Below are 23,843 nucleotides of genomic sequence, written 5' to 3'. Positions count from 1 at the left end.
TGTCAGAATGGAGCATTTATAAACTGTATAAATCTGTGAGCTCATTCAAGCAGTATTTTGTGCTCCTTCATTATGTAGGAAACAGTCTTAGAAGACATTTACATGGACAGATGGATGTAAGGAAGAATGACTAAACTGCAATAGTAGTAAGAGTAAAACTTCTGTAAGAGGCATTCATGAAAAGTGTCAATAAAGGTGACTATATACAGTATACTAAAATCTTTGCTCTCTGAGAACAACACTGTCATTTTAAACCATTCAAACTGATCCGACAAATTCAGCAACTCAAGTCATTTTGGCTTGATTTAAATAAAAATCTAAACTCGATTTGCATGTGTAACCACAGCTCATCTTTGGTACTTGCTTGATTATAACTATGACATGTATGCAACAGTGTACACGTTTTCAATGAATTGATTCTAATAATAATAATAATGGATTCGATTTATATTGTGCTTTTTCAGGACCTCGGCATCTCGTACTTAAAGAGACAACATGAGCTTCTCTATCAACTAATTCTAATTTTACGATCAAATGCAGCGCTATCTAACAACTAAAACTGAGTAATCGAACACGGCGATCAGAAGCACACCAGCAAATCTACAACAAAATGCCTGAAAAAGAAAAGAATCAAGGTGTTGCAATGTTCCATTCAAAGCCCAGACCTCAGCATGACTGAAATGCTGTGGCGACAGTTGTGCATCAGTAAACGCCAGCGAAACTAAAGCACTGACGTAGGGAAAGAGTCCTCCACAGTGGTATGAAAGACTCAATGCCCAACAGAAACAGTTACTTCAATATGCACATTTTAAAACCTGGTAAAGGTCCAGATGTTTTTATTGCACTGATATACAAAACCTTAGAACTGAAAGTCATTGCACTTTAAGTTCTTGATCGTGGTGTGTGCAGTGTAACGCGCAGCAGATGAGAAGCTAGAAAGAGTGTCACCTCCTGCGGCTCATCAGAAACAACCGCCCGCTGCTCTGGCCTTTTGTCTCTCTCCACCTTCCTTTGATCGGGGTGTGTCTCTCTCTCCAGCTCCTGCAGACGGCGCTCCAAACGAGCAGACACCTGCAGACAAGAAGAACGAGGACGCCTCGGGGTCAAGCAAACGTCACCGCCACACGGCTGGCCTCAGGTATGATTAATGACAGAACAGGATATTAAAGTGAGGGTGGCGAAAAAAATATCTGATAAGTGACTGGAGGTAATTCACTAACAATGCAATGACTGTCTGTCTAATCAGGAGGCACCGTATCCACCTGCACAGGACAGGTAATACCTTTATCTTGTCACGTCCACAGACAGGATGTGATTTAAAAAAAAAAGAAATTAAGCATACTGGATGTCAGTTGGAAGAGCATCCGTCACAGTATTCATGGTGAAGTAAAGTAATCACTGTCTGGAAATTATAAAGAAATAGTTGCTGAAGGTAATCCCATAAAATTTCATTGGAGAGAAGAAACCATTAGTCCATGGCTCCTTCCCCAAATGTCACGCTTTACACAAGCGCTTTTATGTATCAATACTTATTTTTTGATGTCAATAAATTCAAGCTGCCTCCACTTTTCTTCTCACATTCATAGATCTGGAAAGCACAGGCGATGATAATAACTGCAGCCACAACTCACTGAGCCCTGTCTTTGGGAAGCTGTTATGTGCTCTGTGAGGCTCTCCATCGCCCGCCGAGTGTCGATATCAGACCTGCAAAACAAACCAGACGAACCCAAAGAGCCGAGTTCATTCAGAGCACAGCTTCTCAACACTCTTCCAAGACATTGTGCGATTGTGAATGCTAATGGATATTCAGTTTGAAATGTTGAAAAACAGAAACTGATCAATATGCTGTGTTCGGGCGGCACCAGAGATAGATCTCTAATAACTTCAAAATGCCAAATCCAAACCAAGAGAAAGATCTGAACTCTGCTGACTTTGAGGGGCCGTGTCTTCAAGGTTCATGTGACTTTTTATTTCTTAAATCACCTCTTTATTAAGAAGATCTCTTTAATCAGGCTCTTTAACTGACTCATTTAGCTCTTAATAATTTAAACGTTTTATGTTTGTGTATTGTTTTATGTAAAGCACTTTGTGTTGCATTTTTATGCGTGAAAAGCGCTATACGAATAAAGTTTGATTTGATTGATGATTTAAAGATTCAAATATCCATCAATGTGATTGCAAAACTTGAAGGGCAGTAGAAAAGAAATGTAAAGGCTGAACACGGTGCAGACAGAACTATGTGAATCTGGTAAACCACTAACTATTAAATCGGTGAAGTCAGATTAAAACATCCCAACTCTGCACCTGAATTCAACTGACCAATTATGGAAATTATCTGTCTTCAGCTTCAACAACTTATTGATGTTGGACCTTTTAAACAAAAAAAAATGAAGGGTTAATTCCAGACTTCAACTAAATGGCTCAAATATTTGAGAGTAAACTTTTCACAGTGCACGTCCACTAATGGGACATGATCGATGGGTGCAGCTTTGCTTTGGCTATACCAATACAGAGCAGTGTTCCCCAATCCTGGTCCTCGGGTTCCACCTGTCCTGCATGTTTTAGAAGTTTCCCGGCTTCGACACACCTGATCCTAGTTAACGGCCCTCATCAGTTTGTCATCAAGGCCTGGACAATGTGTCGATGACACAGCTACTTGTATCACGGTGTGCTGAAGCAGGGCAGCATCTAAGACATGCAGGACAGGGGGGCCCCGAGGGCCAGGACTGGGAAAGACTGCATTACAGATGATGTATTCAGTAACATGTCTGCTACTACTTCACAACAGTATCTACAAACAACGTTTCCATCTTCATTAAGAGACATTGTTGGGCGTTAGTACCACCTACTTGGGATTATGGATCCCACTCGAATACATGGTTAGAAAAATGTTTGGGAGTGGATCAATGCCCTTCACAAGGAGAATTTGAAAGAGTGATTTTGAACACTGATTAAATGCCCCCAGCAGCTGTTTTAAATTGAATTTAATATCAGTGTTTGCATCTTCAATTTCGGACAGTTTTGGATGTTTCGGTATCACCTGCGGGAGTTTATGAATCCCACTCGACTCAGCAGGTATAAATCCTGATCATACATACCAGTCAACATTTGGAAACACCAGTCAGCAAAGCAGTGAGCGTACAAAACCACCTTTATAAAAGCAGACTGATATTAAGATGCTGGTTTTGAGGGAAATCAGCAATGCGTGTCTCTTCATGAGCCATGTTTCCATCACCGTAATGATGTGGCTGTGTGTAAATGGGAAAGCGAACCAGTTTCAAAGTAGAACCAGCTCTGAACTGGCTCTGGCACCAGCACCAGTTTTAAGGTTTTTGAAAAGACCACCTTAAAAGAAGCTGTTAATAAGCTTCTGACTTGTGGTGAACAAGCTGAAACGTCTTCCATCACATACCTGTTTCTCCTGAAGATCTCTCTGTCCAGCTCTTCAGACAGTCTCCGTTGGTCGCAGTGTAAATCCCGCAGGGACTGGTGCAACACGTGAACCTGAGCGAGACAGCCAGGAAAAGACACATTTACTGTAACCATTAATGAAATCATACTTCAGAAAAATATATTCATCAATTCATCAACAGCATAACCAGGTTCTTATTCATGCAAATCAGTGTACCCTCTTGTGGTACTTTTCTGAAACTAGATAAAGTAACAAGTGACTGGTACTCGGGTTGTTACGTACATCATCTCCTGCCAGGCCGGCATCCTTGAAGCGAACGTTGGCAGACTGAGACCTCCTCTTCCTCCTTCCTGGACTGCCCGCGTTGTTCCTTAGTGGAGAGGTAGGATAGAAGCGCTGCGCTTCTGTAATTACAAATAAATAAATAAATAAATAAATACATATATATATATCTAGTAGGGCTTGAAAAATGTTCAAAGAAAAACTAAATAAATAAAAATCACTCAAGCAAAACAGTTTTTATTTTTGTGTCTCAATTAAATACAGAGCTCAACCGACAGCGTAGCTGCTATTTACCTGATTCTGAGAATGCTTCCAAATCACTGGTATGCAGGGTCGAGGCAGAGGAACTGCGAACTCCATTAGTTTTGCTCAACCTCGTTGTCTGCAACTGACTGATAGACTCCTCTAAGTTCTCCCTGAGCTTGTGCAGGATTTAAAAAGAAAAAAAAAAAGCATGCATGACTGACAAACCAAGGAAACAGAAATTGATTTGGCAGTCAGTTGAAAACAAAAACAGAATTAGTTTTTAAACAGAACAAACAACCAAAGGAAAATGTTGAGAATGGGAGTGTGAAAAACAGAGAAGAGAAAATAAGAGTGAATAACATAAAGTTACACATATTGACCAGTGGCTACAGTTAGCTGACAGCTGACATAATCATGGGTCAGAGCTCCACTGCTGAAAAAGCATGAATTTTAAGAAAATCTTACATGAAAATGAAAATAAAATAAATAGCATATGTATGGTGTGAAAATTGTACAAATAAATGAGTCTCACCAGCGCCATGGCTTCAGCCTGGTCGTTTGATTGGTCCCTGTACTGCCCCAGCATTTGGTCCACTTTATTCAGGTTCCGACTGGTGTCCTACAAGAGACTTTTACTTAACAAATGGTGGAATCTGTATATCAAAACAATAACATAAGTAAAAATGTATACGTCTATTATTGACTGTACTGGAACTGGGACCAGTAAAATGACTCGCGTATCATCTCCACACTGGTTATTCGGTTTTTTTAACACAGCTGCACCGTGTTTGTGAAATGTGCTTCCCGTGTTTTTATGTTGCATTGATGACACTGATTCCTTTAAAAAGAAACAGAAGGCTTTCTTATATGGACAAGCTTTTTGTTGATCTGTTGAAATGAATGTTATTGTAAAGCACTTGGCAACCGGTCATGAAATCGCTACACTGGCTTCCAGTGAGTCAAAGGATAGAGTTTAAAATCTTCCTGCTGGTCTACAAAGACCTGAATGGTCTTGGACCAAAATACATGGTTGATCTGTTAGTTCCTATGAAGCTCCCAGACCCCTGAGGTTCTTCTGGATCTGGTTTGTTGTTTGTCCCAAGAACCAGAACCGAGCAAGGTGAGGCAGCGTTCAGTTATTCTGCTCCTCACCGGTGGAACAAACTTCCTGTAGACCTGAGGTCTGCTCCAACTGTCAGCTCCTTTAAATCAGGCCTAAAAACATTACTGTTTACTGAAGCGTACTCTTAAATTAAATACTTACCTGCTGTACTCTACTGTTCTTACTTTTTAACAACTTGTGCTATTATTTTACATCTTTTCTTAATTTAATTTGTTATTTACTGTTTATTTGTGTCTTGCTGCTTTTAATGTTTATGTAAAGCACTTTGAATTACCTTGTGTTGAATTGTACTATACAAATAAACTTGCCTTGCCTTGTCTAAATCCCCAGAACGAAATTATATATACTATATATCATATTATATATATACGGTATATATATATATATATATTTTTTTTTTTTAAATTTAACCTTTATTTAACCTGGTAATAGCCCATTGAGATCAAGGATCTCTTTCACAAGGGTGACCGGGCCAAGAAGGCAGCAGCGCACGTCAAAATAAATAACATCACAAGGTTAAAAGACAGAATACAAAACAATAAGAGGAACAAAGTAGCAGTAAAATGATAAAACACGTCTTATAAAGTGCAGATGCATAGGAGGTCGCAGCCAGTTAACAGTACATAATCACATCAATCATATAAAGTGCAGATGTTTAGGAAGACATAACTACGATCAGGTACAGAGACACTGTCCAATGCTTTCACGCTCTAGGTCCTTATATTAATTTCACTCACTCACTCACTCCCTCACACACATGAAATTAATCATTAAGATTAAGATACCTATATTGAAACTGATGGGGGAAATTCAGGTATTAAACCGCTCAAGAAGACAGATATACGGTGCGTCCGAAATGCCATACTAAACAGTATAAAAAGTATACTTAAGTTCGGCACACTTTTAAGTAAATATCAGTAGTGTGCATTAATTCGGACGTAGCACACACGTCACTTCCTGCCGTTGGGAGGAAGTGACGTGTCACAGCAGCAGTAGCAGCGCATCACTCCGCTATTTCCCATTTATCCTGGCCGAAACAAGATGACATTATATAATATTATTATATACGAATATTATAATATGAATATTATATAATAATATTATTATACTTATGCTATATACGTATCACTTAGCAACCAAACACCGTTGCATTACATTGTGGGAAGTTTCTGCTTAGCTAGTGTCCATCAATCCACACTAATACATTTCTACAGAATGAGTATGGATAGCGCACACTATTGAGTACGTACTAATGTTTCGGACGCACTAAAAAATCTCACATACTGTTTTTGCATACTCGTTAGGGTGGAAGTATGAAATTTCGACGCACAGATATATATAATAAGTTAGGTATGATCAAAAAACAACAAAAGAATATACAAAAAAAGAAATTTAATTGTAAATAACTGTTGAACATAAAAATAAATAGTGGCATTTGGTGCAAGAGTCCAGGATAAGTGTGCTTGTGAGGTGGGTGTGTGTGTGTGTTTGTCATGGAGACCGTTCATGTGCAGTGGGATCTGTACCAAATGAACACAGATTAATGACGGCCAGTTGCAGGTGTGTGACACACAGTACTGGAGTTGAGGGGGGATGAGGGGGGATGGCATCCCCCCTGAAATAAAAAACTGTCAAAATCATCCCCCCTGTAAAACTGCCATCCCCCCTTTCCATCCCTTATGTCATTTCATCAATGAATGTGGTTTTACTGCTATTTCAACATTTAGAGTCATCACCAGAAAAATAACACCAGAAAAATAACTTATTTGACAATTTTCACCTGTTTCAAGTAAATTTTCACTTGAAATAAGTAGGGAAATCTGCCAGTGGAACAAGATTTATCTTCTTTTATTACAAGCAAAAAAACTCTTGTTCCACTGGCAGATTTTTCTACTTATTTCAAGTGAAAATCTACTTGAAACAGGTGGAAATTGTTGTTTTTTCCAGTGATGAGTCTTGTTTTAAGTGTAATGAGATTTTTTTACTAAAATGAGACATTTTAACTAGAAATAGGACAAATATTCTTATTGTGAGTTTTTGCAGTGATCCATTTTACTTATCCTGTGAAGGACAGAGTCATATTGATAAGTTCAGAAAACAGTTTTTATTGTTGTGTTTTGATGTATTTGATGTAAGCCCAGTGGATATTTAAAGCTTACAGAAGGCTGCATTTAACTGCTGCTATGTCATTCCTGCAGTATTTCTGCAGCTGTTTTGGTCAGTGTTATTATTTGTAATATATTATATTATTTGTAATCAGCACAAATGATCTGTCCCAATATGATAAAATCCACCATCCCCCCTGATTTTTTTTTTACAACTCGAGTACTGGCGACTAGGAATGGGTGATATTTTACCGTTCACGATAAACCGTCAAAAAAATTCCCCACGGTAAGAATTTGTCATCTCGCGGTAAAAAGGATAAATTCCCGTTGATGAAGTTTTTGTGTAAAACTGATTTATGGTTCTGTGTTAAATCCACGCACAACGTACAGGAGGAAAGGAAGGAAGGAAGGAAATGAGCCAGAAAGAAAGAAAGAAAGAAAGAAAGAAAGAAAGAAAGAAAGAAAGAAAGAAAGAAAGAAAGAAAGAAAGAAAGAAAGAAAGAAAGAAAGAAAGAAAGAAAGAAAGAAAGAAAGAAAGAAAGAAAGAAAAATTCCCATTGATGACGTGTTTGTGTAACAAACATGGCGGATCTGAGTCATTCCAGTTTTGCAGTACAGGTTGACTAATTTAATTGTTTTTTATTAATTCAATTTAATTGGTGTAGTTTATTAGTATTTAGTATTCTTTTAGAGCAGTGATTTGGGGGCTCCAAAGACTGAATGTGGTGATAGATTTATAGTTACAAAGATAGAGTTGAATTGGTATTTTTTTTATCGTCATTTTTATCGTTATCGGGATAAATGCCAGAAATTATCGCGATACATTTTTTAGTCCATACCGCCCATCCCTACTGGCGACACCCAGCAGGTGTGTGACTCCCAGCAGGTGTGTGTGACTCCCAGCAGGTGTGTGTGACTCCCAGCAGGTGTGTGTGACTCCCAGCAGGTGTGTGTGACTCCCAGCAGGTGTGTGTGACTCCCAGCAGGTGTGTGTGACTCCCAGCAGGTGTGTGTGACTCCCAGCAGGTGAGCAGCAGGTACCTGTAAGGTGTCGGCCAGGGTGCTGATCTTCTGGCTGATTTCCCCTGGACTGGCACCGGTTCTGGTCCTGGTTCTGGTCCTGTCCCGGCCCCGAGGCCTCGGTCCCCGCATCAAGTCGTACGAGTCCGACTCGCAGGACGTGTCCATAGTTTGGAAAAAACCACTGACTCTGCAAATATGAAGATTAATGGTCTCGCACGTGGAAACCGCAACTGTCACCAGTAATGCGATTAACGAACAAAGTGTCAATTTTTCCTGCAAATGGCAATCTTTGCTTAACCGAAATACATGTATACTTTGCCATTGTTGCCTCTAGCCCCAGATAGAAAGACTTATCTGAGGAAACATCATTGAAATGGTCCTCATCTCTATAAACAGCTGAACACAACATTACTAAAGGCTGATTTATGGTCCGCGTAACACCAACACGCACCGTACGGTGCGCGTCGCCGCGTACCTACGCCCTACCCTACGGCGTAAGATCTGCGTCGATTTAACGCAGAACCATAAATCAGGCTTAAGTGATGCTGCCGTTAGCGACTAGTGGTAACTGTGGGAGTTAGCTCCCCTGCAAACTAACGTCAACTAACGACTCCAACCCTGCAACATTCACTTAGAAACTAACCTCAGACATTCACAAATTACACGGGAGTGGACTCCAAGTCTTCTCTAAGCGTTTGTCGGAATAATCATCTGCTTTACTTTGCTACGGCAACTTGAACTAGCCGCGTCTAAGCAGGGATACGAGGACAACAAGGATTGCAGGGGATGCTGGGAAATGTAGGCATTCCCGGCAGGATGACTATGGGAATGTTCCTGCTATGAACTACATCGTCCAGGGAAACGCTTAAGCGCCACGACTGCCGCTCTGAGAAAAAAAACAAAGAACATTTATGGAGCAACTAATTTAAAATGCATAGACTTCCTTTATTATTATTATTATTATTATTATTATTATTATTATTATTATTATTATTATTAATTATTATGAATTATTATTATTATTATTATAAATAGATTCAGTTACTGAGTTAAGATTCCATTATAATATTTCAGTGATTTTTATCCTTTGGCTTAAAAGAAACTTTTGAATTATGATGACATCAAACCCTGAAAGTCCGCTATTAAAATAAGAAAGATAGGTTTATACTACTACTACTGTCATTTAGCAGACGCTTTTATTCAAAGCGATTTACATCTGATAGCACAAACACACCATTTTGCCCTGGGAGCAATTACGGTTGCCCTTGCTCAAGGGCCCGAGGTGGTTGCCATATAGACCTGGGTCCGTCCAGACCCAAGCCCACCTCTGTAACCACTAGACTACCACTCCCCCTATACTGATATGTACTTTTTTTTACAGACACCTAATGACATTTTAATGCAAAATAAATGATTGTGGGACAAATTTAGGGAAAAGAAACCGGGTAAACTGAAACTAATTTGGTCACTATTGAAAACAAAACAAAAATAGTTTAAAACAGAGCAGACTTCCAAAATTAAAAAAAAAATGAGAATGGCAATTGAAAAACCGAATAGATCAAGTAAAACTGCCTCCTAAATACTTGAGTGCCCATCTTGGTTCATATTCTTGTTCTATGGACTGCAGCAGATGTGTCAAACTCAAGACCTGAGCACTAAATCCGGCCCACCACCTCAATTTGTCTGGACCATGAGACCAAGCAGAGATAATTATGCACTTTGTTTCAAACACCATGATGGCATCTACCTACTAGATGATGATATTATCTCAAATCAATGTAACACTTGTTGTGTAGTGAGTTAGTGAGTGTTAACTCCTGGTATCGGGTAGCAGTAACACTGGGATAAGTTCAGAGTTACAACATCGAATTGTCTTAATTTTTCCTCTTCTCAGCCCTGTCACAACTTAACAGCAGAACCACAGAACAACATTCAACTTTTGTGCAGCCAGCCCAATAAAGTGTGTCCAATATATATATATATATATATATATATATATATATATAAAAATTCCATACACACATGCAATAATAGAGGCCTTATGTGAAGATGTATATAGTATGTTTGTCTGTTTTTGGTGATGATGTCAGAAGTGGGACCTCTTGCATTCCTCAGTTGTAAATTATAAGAGAAGTCTTTTCTTCATAGATGTCATAATGAACTAAAGCACTGATGCAAATGTGTGTTATATATAAATATATAAATATATGTTTGTTTGGTTTTTTTTATGAATCTGCAATGAACAGGTAGACACAGAAGTGAGTTTTCTTGGCAAGGCACCTTTATTTGTTTAGCACATTTCAGCAACAAGCCAATTCAAGGTGCTTTACATAATGAAAACATAATAAACATAAGCCCCACCCCTGACAATATCTTTACTACCTTTACTAAAATGAACAATATCCTACAAATACAGGCCAAGAGGGAGGAGGAGGAGGGATTGAAAGGCACTCCTCTCAAGTTGAAGACCACCTCCAAGGCAGCAGAGAGCGGCTGCTGTCAGCCCCGCAGCATCCGCACCTTCACCGCCTCTCCCAGGAACTCTGGCCCCTGCAGAGCCAAGTGCGCCTCCACCGCGGCTCCTCGCCTTCACCTGAGGATTACACACACCACAGTCAAAGCCCAGAGCCCATAAGAGACCACTGTGCTCCAGCTGGACCATCAGCTGCGGTGGACGCCGGGTTTGGGGGGGTGTGGGCTGTGCAGCAGCAGCAGTGCAGCATGCAGGTGATAACCTGCGCCCTGGTGACGCTGACGGCTGCATGCATCAGCTGCAGCAGCTGCAGCAGCAGCAGCAGTAAAAAGGCTCCCCAGGATGACTCCTGCCCTGCCGTGTGCGAGTGCGCTGAGTGGAAGACGCACACCATCTCCTGCTTTGACATTGATACTCTCCCGAGGTTTCCTGCGAGCACGGAGACGCTGTAAGTAGGCGTACAAAAGAAAAACGCATCTGTGAAAGACATTTTTTTTTTTGCAGAGCTTTTTTCACTCACGTGCATTTTGAAAGTAGAAAGTGCTCTTAACCCCGAGGAAAAATCATTATACTATAATAACAATAATATTCTTCTCAACGTGTACTCAGGGGAATTTTGAAGCCCTCTGTTTCTTGGTAGTTATTCCGTTTTTCAGGTATCATTATGGTCTATTACTGTTACTGTGCTCTGCAGTCTCTAAGTGTCACTTGTAGCTTCTCTTTGATTTGCAGTGAATTGAAACCAGTCCTACGAGTGTTTAAACAACTTTACACTATAATTGTCTTGCCTTAGTGCACAAAGTTACAAGATAAAAAATATAATTGTATGATAGCTATTATGGAGGCATGTTATATCAAGAAAAGATGTAACCCCTTCGTTTTTTTAATTGGTTTATGACTGTGTTATAGTTTATGATATTGATTTCAAGAAGAAGACGTTTCTTTTCTTTTTTCTTTTTTTTTTTTAAACATATTTTCTGATTCTAAAGGCAGTTACTCGTACAAGTCTATTATACTCTACTGACACCTTTTACACCCTCTGGACACCCAATAAAAAACGTACAGGCAGAAAACATACTATAACATCATGAGCCATTAACATGAATGTCTTAAACCCTTTCAGCTCTGCTCAAAACTACCAAATAGTCAGTAATGTTCAGCAACCCTTTAAATGTTAGTTTATATACCGTAATGATAAAACTTTATTTCTTTTTTTTTAATGAGGCAAAATTAATTTATGTATGTGTGTATATACATATATAAATTGAACATGGGGAAGGGGCCATTGCTGGTGATTAGTTTTGGATATGTTAAATAATACTTCTAAAAAGGATTTTATAGGATATGTTAAATACATATTTTTTATGTTGTGTCAGATTTAAATGTCAGATTTAAACTTTTACAACCTTTGTTGCCCCATGATTCGAAAATGTATAAAAACTGCTGCACAGAACCTACTAATGCAACGAAATCAGGCATATTGCTTGAAGATTGATTAAAAAAGAACAAACTACCCACTTCACAGCACAATGTATTATATTCACAATATCACATTTTTTTCTTACTGCTAAAAGTTCAGATGGAGTACATAGTTGAATGAAATTATTGGAAAGTCTCATTGCCATTGTGTAAACTTAATCACCCCTCAGTTCTTCTAAGCTATGACTGCTATTGCCACAATGACATTTGTAGAAAAGAGAAAGAGGTCAAAATAATGAGGCATGAATCTGATGTCCAATAAACTTTGTTTGAGCTGTGGGGCAATTAAACATTTCAGCCTCCTATAACTCCTCCATACAGGGGAAAAAATTGGAAATTTGCCACGATTCAACAGCCAAAGTGGTATTTATGTGGGATATAAGAGTACTGTGAAAAATCACAGTACTCCCACTGCTCCCACCTTTCCAAAGAGTTTTTCCAGTAAGACCAAAGATGGCAAATTTATCAGTACAAAAAATATTATTTTCAGCAAAAGCGCTGCAAGTGATCATTTTCATAACCAATATTGACTTCTTTCTTCATTTTTTCTTTAATTTAACAACAGAACATCTTTGTAACATTTTCTGAGCTTAAGTGACATGTGCAAACTTCTGGAATGAAATGATAACATCAAAGAAAAGCAAGGTTTTTTCAAGCCCACTGGCATAAAACTGTCAGTTTTGTTTCTGACTGTTGTTTATCGGGCAGTTAAAAGCAAAGCGATGATTTGAAACGCTGAACAATCTTTCTTACAATCCCAGGAACCAAAATCTGTGAGGATCATTTGACTGAATCTATAAAGTGAAGATTCACCTCAGCTAGGTTGCTTTTTAAGAAATGATTCAATGAACTGTATTAAAATGGATTATAACCAATTGGATTTAGGCTACCAGAAATATAATTGAATGGTTCATTTGACTCTATTTGATTGGACATGTATTGAGCTTGTTTACTTGTTGTAAACTGGTGCAATACAAAATAAAATGTACTGAGCTAAAAACAAATCACTTCTGAGAACTGTTGCAGGGTTTGTAAGGTACTGAGTGAAATTGTTAGCAGCTAGCGCGTCACAGCCTTGACTGACGGGAATCTACGCCATCTAGCGGGACTCCATAATCTGGAAGCATAGATGCTGAACCAATAGAAAAGGCATTTCCATGTAAATCAGCACTTGTAAACAATGAATTTCTAACACTACTGTAAAATCCAAAACACCCTGCAATTTATGCCGCTACTAATTACTGTATTACATATTTAAGGTGGAAACTTTTCTCTACTAAACCATCTGTGCCAACCGGGTCTAGATCGCAAAGCACCACCGTCTCATGATACCCAGCTAACACTTGTGTGAGGGGCCCATCCATGAAATAAATGGACTTAAAAGTGGGCTTCCATGTGGAATAGTCCACTTGTTTTAATGGCCCCATGTGTTTTACACACTTGGGTTCTCTAACGTAGTTGGCCCAAGTGAGACCCAAATAAGACACTCATTTTGGGTCCATGTCCATATATTACCCATGAACCTGACCAATATGAGCACTTCACACTGGGCCATGAAATGGATAATCCCATCCCACGTGGGGCCTCATTGGTTAACTCATTTAGCTGTGCTAGGAGGTATTGTTCATGTTTGACACTGGAGATTTAGCCTAGAGTCAGAGCTAATGTGGTTATGAGTCTAAAAACATACGGACAAATACGTCTACCAAGTTCTTTCTGATGAGAGTGAGCTCACTCTTATATGCCAGGAACAATACTGACCTATAACAAAACTTTAAGTAAAAGGGATTATCAAATTATCATGTGGAGCTGACTGACCGGCATGTTTCTTGTTCACACATTTCTCTAATGTGGGGCACACTTGAGACGAGCTAAAGAGAAGTTTCTGCACTATGTTGTGATAATCCTGATTCCTGCCTTGCAGTTTATTGGAACATTCCTTCCCCCTCGAATTCCAAACAACTCTTTGCATCGCCTCCAACAAGCACCCATCACAAAAAATTATCTCCTCATCACTGCTTCAATTCACATGTCCACATGCCTGGAGTGTCCCCTACGATTTCCTCACATTCCTGTCCAAAGTTTACCCAGCACCCTTCAGGAGAATAAAAGACATGAAAGCATACCATCTGGCACCGTCGATCCTTCTGATAAAAATATCTGCCAAATAAACCCAAAATAGACCATTGTTTGAGAGGGATGTTTCAGCAGATGAGGCGTTATTCATGCTGAGGTATGAATGACCCCATTGGCCTGATGGAGTCGGTGAAATAAACTTACTGGTCTGTCATCTTCTCCAAAAAAAGTTTTTATCTATTCATTTTTTTGTCAGTCTTACTATTAAAATCCTTTTTGCACTTTGTTGTTGTTGCTGGACTGATAAAATACAAAACCTAAGTCTTGGTCTCAACAAAATTGTATCTTAACAGGACCAAATTTATTCCCAAAGCTTCCATGACTGGAACTTTAAAGATGGGTAAGGGTTAATAACCTCTAATATCGCTACACAAGAGATTAGTGCGTTACGTTTAGCTTGGAAGTCTCAGGTTGGGACTCAGAATGAGTCAGCTGCATATTCAGAAAATTAACCTTTCCATACGGTGACCATATTGGTCGTTGCCAGTGCTAGACGTTGTTAGCAATAAGAATTCAAAACAACGTTGTGCTTGGTATTTAGCACATGCACACAAATAAAAAAGTGAACATGTGTATGAATAAAATAAGACAGAGCTGTTGTTCCAGCTCCAGATTCAGAAAAACTATCCATCCATCCTTTTTCTACTGTATACCCGTTTTATCCTTTGCAGGGTCTGCTGGAACCTATCCAAGCTAATCACAGGGGAGGGGCAGGGGTTCACCAGTCGCCAGTCTATCGCAGGGCCACATATACAGACAGACAACCAGGCACACTCACACTCACACCTACGGGCAATTTATAATCATCAATGAACCTAGTCCTATGCATGTTTTTGGACTGTGGGAGGAAACCGGATTAACCGGAGCGAACCCACGCAAGCACGGGGAGAACATGCAAACACAGAAAGACTCCTGCCTACCCAGGAGTCGAACCAGGAACCTTCTTGCTGCTGGCAACAGGGCTAACCACTAAGAAAAACCCAGAAAAACGGCGTCACACTTAATGTACCTAAAATACGATGGAGCTGTTGTAAACAATAGGCCTAGTTTACTTTGTTTACGTGTAGCAGCTATGTTGGATTCTGAAGTCAGCGTATAGGTGAGGTTTCCCCGACTTTCCCAGTTGGATTTCTTCAGCAGAAACATCAAACCAGGTACTCAGACGTTCCAACTTCATTAATAATGAAATTAACTATTAATAAGCTAGAGGCCAAATAGTTTAGCGTCAGAAAGATGACTGAGAGAAGAGGGGTCACTTAGCTAAATGGCTTCTAGCTAATTAAACAGTAAACTTAACTCACTGGTTACGTTGTTGATGCGAGTAGCGGCGATCTCTGATTCCTAAATTGGGTTTACGGTTTCTCTGGGTATCCGAGTTTCAAATCTTCATTAGAAACATTCAGTCTGGAACTGTGTGAGTGCCAGTTAGCTTAGCATGGCCAAAATGACTGAAAGAAGGGGAACACAAACTTTTTACTATTAAAATATTTATTCATTTAGTTAGCTTAAACACGGGCAATATCCGGTTCTAATGACCAAGCTTTAGGGGTGCTGGGTGGACCAAATGTGCTGATTTTGGACTGAACTTTGCTATTTCTGTGCTAAGTAGTTACATAAGTCATGGTGACATGAGCGATATCTAACGTCCTAAAACAAACGGTCTCTTCTGTAAAATCTAATTCAAAATTCAAATAAAAATATTGTAGAAAGATAACTGTCATGCCCTGTTTTATCATTATTATGAAAAAGGCTCTGAATTGTCAAAGCCGTGGAAATTCTGCGACAATTCAGTCAGAATATGCTTTTTACCGAAAAAATGCAGGGTAGTTGGTATCGTTCAATAAAATGTGAATCTAAAGCAGACTTACACATGTTTCTCTGTTTGAGTGTACACATGTGGATGGTTTGGAGTCATTCGAGTGTGTGTGTGGTGGGGGGGTTATCGGTCTGTGTGCGTATGCTTTGAGGTAAGTCCATGTGTCACTGGGAGTCAGAGAGGTGGAACGGAAAGTACACACACTCCAAAAACCCAGCGTAGCGTGACACCCTCCTGCGTCTGGACGATGCATTTAAATACAATATTTACCTTTTACAGCACATTTCTCAAACACCCGGAGAGTTACGTTTGAGAGTAATTAGGGAGAACAGAGACTTCAGGACTCTGAGAGAAAGAGTGGGGAAGTGGGGATCAGACTTCTTGGAGTGGGTTTTAAACACTTTATACCTCTCGATATTTGTTGTATCTTGATCTTTGTTAAACCAGAATGAAATCCTAAAGCTGTTTCCTGAATATTAACAGATTAGTGTAGGATTTAATGTACCGTACAAAATGTCTAAATGTTACCTAGATGATCAGGAATTCTGATGATTTCCAAACCTTTACTTTATACCAACGAATCATGCAATTAAATCATTACATATAAAACCCAGTGCTACTATAAGACAAACAACAAATTTAAAAAGTGAAGTGAATATTCAATCATTCTGACTGAGCAGACTTTGAAGTTTTGATCACGAAAAGGATTCATAAGAGATACTGTATTTATACTGAATTTCTCTGGAAAAAGTGGAGGTTCAAATCTTAAACAATATATGCAGCAGATGCTCTCTTTCAACTGCCACAGACCATTGAACATCAAAATGATACGGGACTCAGAGAAAACAGTCCAGTGCTGACAGAACTACGAATCGAGCAGTCACTCTCCACTTCAAACTCTATTACCAGTCTGTTTATTTTCTGTGGTCTCGTTCCAAAATAACAAATTTGGCTGGAGCAATTTTCTCCTTAAGCCTGCTAGATAAGTTCGTCGGTCTTGTCCCGCAGTACTTGGGGGGGGGGGTGCATGCTGGGTTTTTTGGGTCTAACCAGGGTGTTTAGTATCAGGATCTGCTTTGTGTCCCTGTGTTTGTTTGAGTTTGTCAAAGCGTGTGCAGAGGGCCGTGCTCCCGTCTTTACCGGCTGCCAAGCCGCCCATGTGAGTGTGATTCAAGCTTATGGGCCAGATCTCGGTCTCTGAATTAGTCTATTGTTCCGCTGATAAACCAAAAAGGTGCATGGAGAGGGCGACTTTGGCCCAGCCATATATTTTATTCTTTTTAACCCATTCCCAGATGAAGATTTTTGCTAGATGGGACACGATGTGGTGGAAATAACTCTGCTTGAGCGTCCTCCGAGCCGGTAATACAAAATGACAACCACACATGTGGCTACCATCTTAAAAAATGTTATGATTCCTAAATCCGCCACAATAAAATCTCTCACAGGCAATAAACAACACACTTCAGGCAAGGGGTTTTCTTTTCTTTAGTTTAAGTTAAAGACTATATTCACTTTAATTTCTGCCCTGTTTATAAATAGTTTATAAATCAACTAGTAACCCTTCGGAGCGCAAAGACGGTAAATGTGAGAAAAGTTAGACTTTTGTTTGTCCTTCTCTTCCCTTCGTTCTATATACTTCGTTTCTATGTATCAGCCTGTCTTCTGTTGTATCTCTGCCCCTCGAGTGATAATCCACCACATTTTCACTTACATCACAACACACTGCATGACCACCATACTGCACACACTGCACCCATCACTGTCTTGTCTCTGTCTCCATCCTGTCCATGTTTCACACAGGAGGTTTTAATCCTCTCTGGCAGAATCAGGGTTTCATCTCTTGATAAAGTATGTTTGATCAGTTTGACAAAGTGGACTGGTGGAGGATACTTTCACTTTCACACACACCTACGCAAAATAAGACCTGAGTTCTTGCTTGGCAGCATTTTTATCTGTCCTAGGTTAATCATTATTACCTATCATTTTAAAGACAACCCAACATGTGATGTCCACGCCAGGTCGTGAAACCCAGTTCCCCAACAGAACTATCTGGAAGTGTTTCATCTAACTATAAGAAGCTTGATAGTGTGATTACTGTCAGTGTTTACAGGTACTTTAAAAATCAGACTGACACGATAATTAAACTTTTTCTTAAAGTCATATAAACATCATGTGGCAAGGCAAGGCAAGTTTATTTGTGTAGCACAATTCAACACAAGGTAATTCAAAATGCTTTACATCAGCATTAAAAGCGGCAAGACACAATTAAACAGTAAATAAAAAATAAAATTAAATTAAAGGATAAGAAAAGAGGTAAAATAATACAAAGCACAAGTTGTTAAAAAGTAAGGGCAGTAGAGTACAGCAGGTACACATCTCATTCTTAAAATGGCAAGAACTACGTTACTATACGGTCAAAACGTACAAAGACTGGGTCAAATACAGTATTACAAAAGTAATCTGTAACAATTCGTACGGTGAATTAAACCAATTTGACAATTCTATGCCACAATGCCTGTTTCCAGGTCTTATTTCACACAATGTGGCTCAATTTCCCTCCACTTACCTGATCTATTTCCCCCTTCTGCCTTTTTTATTGCTGTGAAGAATTCCTGGAAAATAAATGCCAAGAATTCATTTAAGTATTTATGACAAAACTATATGAAAGAAATGACATGAGCGTCAGGAAGGTTACTTTTGTAGTAGAGTGAAAAAGCGCCATAAAGAGAATGAATGAATGTTGAATATTAAGTCATTATTTTCTTGTTTATATAGAGCCTTGATTGATGTGCTGATGGTCCCTTCTGAAAATATTTCCTTTATTTCAGAGATATATGTCCCCCAAAAAAGCACAGTTTCGTCCAATAAGTTTTCGAGAATCTCTTTTTCACCTCAACAAAGTCGGCCGACGGCTGAACTTTATGGTGGCGTACGATCTTGCGTGTGACGTCATGGAGTTTGTCCGTTCATTTTTGCAGTAAACAATCGAAAAACCCATCACAACACATCTCAGTCGCTGTCTAATTAGCTTCATATCATCTGTTCTGTACCGTAAAAACAAGAGTTGAATTGGTACTTTGAGGCAAATTACTGATCAACTCAGCTACAGTAATACGCTGCAAAGCTATTCACTAAAAAGTGACACTAGTCCATTTCAAGTATCAATTATTCTTTGATGATGACAAAAAGCTATGTCCAACACACAGAGGACACTAAAAAAAAAAGTTTTACGTAACAAGTGCGTCCATGTCTTTGTTTTTCTTCTTAACCAGATGGCTTTTTGAGACCCGTTTGTCGTCCGTGCCAACAGATGCTTTCGCCAGCGTGGTCAACATCTCAAGAATGTGAGTGCGGATTTTTTGTTTACAAGAAAATGATTCTATTAAAAGTTTGTCCACCTTTACAGTATCACGCTCCTTTGAAATCAACTCCTGAAAAAACTGCCTTCATTCACCTGCTGATCTTCAAATACTTTCCCCTTCAAGCTCCAGACGGCCCTTTCATCCCTTTTGTCTCCCACCCAAGCGGATAACATCTGTTCAGTATCACAGCTGGCTTCTGACAGGGCCACAGAGTTCCTGCAGCAGGACTGCTGGACCTTCAAAACACAGCAGGGACATTGCTTTGCTTTGCTTTGAGTGTGTGGGGATTTTAGACTCCCCAGTAGAGATGGATTCTCTGTCTTACGGTAAAATTCCCCATCAGGTCGCGACCCGTAGCTGCTCACTTCGTGTCCAGGTCATCCACCAGGGAAGACGAGTGTAGATGAACCTTTTTCTGTCAACATCAAGTGCACAGGTCCAGTGTTTCCATGGATTTTTGTTCTCTGTCCAACTGAAATTATACCGATTTATTTGGTGAATGAAACTGATTGATGAGTGGCTCGTGGTAAGGATCGGTAGGTGGAACACATTTCGAGCTATTTTGTGTTGAGAAAGTAATTTTAAGGTCGCCATAGTGCAAAGTTGAAGGTTTATTTTGAGAGCATACTTCTTACCAAGGAATAACATATTGGAGTAGAGGCACTGATGGCTGTAGGTAATGTATACGAGAGGTGCATACCTGCGAAATTACCCCTAACGTTTGAGGCTTTAAAGAAATCACGTTGATAAAGTCAACACTTGCAGGTTTTTAAAACCACACACTTGAAGTAATGTAGAAAGAAAATAAGCCTCCGCAATTTTACTTCAACCTATGGATAGAACCACACTCTTCAAAAGTCACGAGCCACGGAAAAGCGTGTTCTTTACATCCAACAGACGATTATTTCAGTAGCTCTGCTTTCTGACTGTTGTTAAATGTTTTTTAGATATATATCTGTGGATGTGACGCTGGAGAGGCTGGAGAGGCACTCGTTTTACAACCTGAAGAAAATCACCCACATGTGAGTAACTAAAGGGAAATGCCGCACTCTTTATTGATCTTTATTGATTGGTCTTTCCCTCGCTCTCCAGAGAGGAAAAATGGTTAATTTTGATGCTTGCCAGTAGCAAATGGAAGCAGACAGGAAACACATTTGGAGCTTTATTCTCTCACACTACTTACTGCTTCCCATCAAAGTGCCGCAGAGCCATTTTGCCAATTTATAGGGCCATCAAAAAAAATGTTGTTGTATCACTAAAAGCCAGTCTGATAAGAAACCATTTCATTCAATGAAATCAGCCATTACAGAGCTGCATTATCACTGACTTAAGCCTTATAAGCATGCTGCGGGAAACAGCTGGTGGTTATTTGGCCTCTCTTCATGCCCCAGCACTTTGAGGTGGAAAAAGTCTAGCAAGGTGCTCTCAGTTTTAATTAACGGATACAGCTTTATGGTTGAGCCTCCTCTTGGATCATGCATTTTCCAATAGAACACCTCGTAACACTTAATATATTCAAGCAAGAGCTTCCTGCCTATGGAAAGGATTTATTCCAGGTTTGAACACATTTGTGTTACTCATAGCAAACAGTTTGAGACTGTTAGTATGAACCATCATATGGCTGTCATCCCCTCCTTAGTTATCATCGTTTTTTCAATTTTAGTTGCTGAATTCTAGATCTCAAAATTACAGACAGAAGCAATTATTTAAGCTGCTCACGGAGGCTCGTATCTGAGTCCTGGAGGTGTGTTTTGGATCTCCAGGGCCTATTTGCCACTGATTGGCGCGGTTTAGTGGCACATACAAGGTAATGGCGTCTCTCTCAGGTTTCTTTCAGGGTCAGACACAAATTAATGTTTCGCTTCCGGCTGGCTGCTCGAGACAGACAGCAGCTGTTGGGTCAAGGACCGAATTTGGAGAGGGAATTGAGAGGTTTGGGTGAAGTTTGAATCAAATACCTTTCTCTTGTTTCAGAGCTTCATTTTGGTTCTTTAGTATACATTGCAGTGCGTTTGCATGTATAAATTTGTTATGAAAATGTCCATGTTCTCTTCTAGTCATCTGTTGTACAACGTACAGAATTTAGTATATATTCACTTCACTGTCAATATAGTTTGCAAAAATGAAAAGGTTTTCTGATACAATCCTGAATCTGGAAAAAGTTGAGACGTTGTGGGAAAAACCCAGACTTATTCTGACTTTTATTTCCTTGCAGACTGTATGAACCCAAGGTATATGGTGTTTTTTCTCATCAGCTGATTTCAGGCAAGTGAAGTCAACAGATGATTGTAATGATGATTTGATTCAGAAGCAGCACCTGTGAAAGTCTTTGAGTCTCTGACGAGCAATGGGGGTCTTAGTCCACAAGAGCCTGAGAAAAATCAGTGAAACGTTTAAAAAAGCAATGTTAGAAAGATTGGAAGGGATTTGCATTTTTCTTCCTTCACAGTGCATAACACCTTTAAAAAGAAATTAAATCTCAGAGAATTGGGAGGAATATTATTTTCAGAAGAAATGGGTGCTATGTGCTCCAGACCAAAGACGAAAAAGACCACCCCGACTGTTATCAGCATCAGGTCCGAAATCCAGGCTCTGTGACGGCCTGGCTGTGTATCAGTGCCCTTGGCAAAAGTTATTTACTCCTCTGTAATGGCAGCATTAACGCAGAGAAGTACTGTTTTTAGATTTTAGAGCTACATATGCAGGAGTAGGACCCAAATTCAGCAGACTGGGAGGCCAGGATAATCAGGCATCTACTGTTATGCCAAGGCAGGTTATTTAGAGAAGGAAAGAAGGAAATACAAGATGGTAACAGGTGGAGAATGAGTAGGAACGAATACAGGAAAGCAGAATGGATAAAAATGACAGGGAAGCTTAAAAGAAAGAGCAATAATGCACCAACAGAGAAGGAAAGAGAAGCAGAAGAGACAATCAGCAAAGACAATGAGACACAGGTTTTGATTTGGATTGGATTTATTTTGTACATGTAAAAAACAACAATTCAAGAGAAGATAAGAAAACAAAACAACAAAACAAAGAATTTCATACTTTAACACTTGATATCTTAATTTACATGTGCAAAAAGGAGTAGGAAGAAGTGTAAACCTGATGGCAATAATAAAAATAACAGGTGGACGAGGCAAACAGGTGTAGAAGTAACTAAACACAGAACAGGCCTAACAGAGAGAAGATGAAAAGCTAAAATTCTTACAAAAAACAAGATCGAGAAAGTGTGTCCCGTCAGTAAAACAGTAAAAACGACAAACATGAAATGAAATGAAGCTTCTGCAGACTGCATGGTTTTTGAAGTCTTATAACATCATTACATCTCACACTGAACGACTTGGATCTGCTTTATCTTGGCTAAGAAGACGGTGTGCAGAAACCATACGATGATGCCCCTTCGTGTCGTAGGCTACGTCTTGATGCGCCGGGATGTCGGTTGCACCATCAGCATGAGGAGCGGTGATTAAAGAAAAAGTGAAAATGCATCGCTCTGTAGTCGCTTTTATATGCGCTGAAAATGCTTTAAATAGTTATTGATGGGTTCCCAGTACATGCTCGAAGGATGCCAAGAGCTGTGTTGTCATTAGCAACCTCTCCTGGGAGAGTCTCCCAGGGAAAAGTGGTCCTGAGTGACAGTCCAGTCGTGAGATTGATTCTATTAGACCCACAGTGGGGCAAAAAAGGATTTAGTCAGCCACCAATTGTGCAAGTTCTCCCACTAAAAAAGATGAGAGAGGCCTGTAATTTTCATCATAGGTACATTTCAACTATGAGAGACAGAATGGGGGGAAAGAATCCAGGAAATCACATTGTAGGATTTTTACGGAATTAATTGGTAAATTCCTGGGTAAAATAAGTATTTGGTCACCTACAAACAAGCTAGATTTTTGGCTTTCACAGACCTGTAACTTCTTTTTTAAGAGGCTCCTCTGTCCTCCACTCCTTACCTGTATTAATGGCACCTGTTTTAACTGGTTATCAGTATTAAATACACCTGTCCACAACCTCAAACAGTCACACTCCAAACTCCACTATCGCCAAGACCAAAGAGATGTCAAAGGAGGTGAGAAACTAAATGCCCAGTGACAGCCCCAAAACATCACTGCTCAAGAGATCTGCATGGAGGAACAGACAATCAGACAATGTGATGTTCAGAATTTTTGTTTTTCATTTTGTCTCTCATAGTTGAGATATACCTGGGATGAAAATTACAGGCCTCTCTCATCTTTTTAAGTGGGAGAACTTGCACAACTGGTGTCTGATTAAATACTTTTTTGCCCCACTGTACGCGGACAAGACAAAAGAAGAAGCACAGTGTCCCCGGTCTGGGCAGGCCTGGAGCCAGGCATAGCCCAAAAGAATGACACGGGTCTGCTC

The 23,843-nt window shown here is 39.6% G+C and overlaps 2 protein-coding genes across 5 annotated transcripts in view; one reads left to right on the top strand and one right to left on the bottom strand.

Moving 5' to 3' along the window:
- LOC133418656 (centrosomal protein of 128 kDa-like) overlaps positions 1 to 8,951 on the bottom strand; it is a 48,611-nt gene extending 39,660 nt beyond the window's left edge. For 3 of the 4 annotated variants that reach the window (XM_061707471.1, XM_061707470.1, XM_061707472.1), the window contains exons 1-7: positions 8,210 to 8,509; positions 4,473 to 4,559; positions 3,989 to 4,115; positions 3,695 to 3,816; positions 3,413 to 3,504; positions 1,632 to 1,704; positions 949 to 1,071 (exon numbers count right to left, since the gene is read on the bottom strand). In XM_061707471.1, the coding sequence (XP_061563455.1) occupies positions 949 to 1,071; positions 1,632 to 1,704; positions 3,413 to 3,504; positions 3,695 to 3,816; positions 3,989 to 4,115; positions 4,473 to 4,559; positions 8,210 to 8,356 (771 nt within the window). In that variant the 5' untranslated portion in view covers positions 8,357 to 8,509. Of the gene's footprint in view, positions 1 to 948; positions 1,072 to 1,631; positions 1,705 to 3,412; positions 3,505 to 3,694; positions 3,817 to 3,988; positions 4,116 to 4,472; positions 4,560 to 8,209; positions 8,510 to 8,834 lie in introns of those variants that run through there. The other variant, XM_061707469.1, reaches the window with a different exon arrangement.
- tshr (thyroid stimulating hormone receptor) overlaps positions 1,086 to 23,843 on the top strand; it is a 41,457-nt gene continuing 18,699 nt past the window's right edge. The window contains exons 1-4 of the mRNA XM_061707473.1: positions 1,086 to 1,138; positions 10,608 to 11,112; positions 19,371 to 19,442; positions 20,408 to 20,482. Coding sequence (XP_061563457.1) covers positions 10,913 to 11,112; positions 19,371 to 19,442; positions 20,408 to 20,482 — 347 coding nt within the window. The 5' untranslated portion in view covers positions 1,086 to 1,138; positions 10,608 to 10,912. The remainder of the gene's footprint in view (positions 1,139 to 10,607; positions 11,113 to 19,370; positions 19,443 to 20,407; positions 20,483 to 23,843) is intronic.

The sequence above is a fragment of the Cololabis saira genome, chromosome 18, assembly GCF_033807715.1.
Source record: "Cololabis saira isolate AMF1-May2022 chromosome 18, fColSai1.1, whole genome shotgun sequence".
Lineage (NCBI taxonomy): Eukaryota > Metazoa > Chordata > Actinopteri > Beloniformes > Belonidae > Cololabis > Cololabis saira.
The sequence above is the reverse complement of the archived record's forward strand: the minus strand, read 5'-3'. Positions and strand labels throughout refer to the sequence as shown.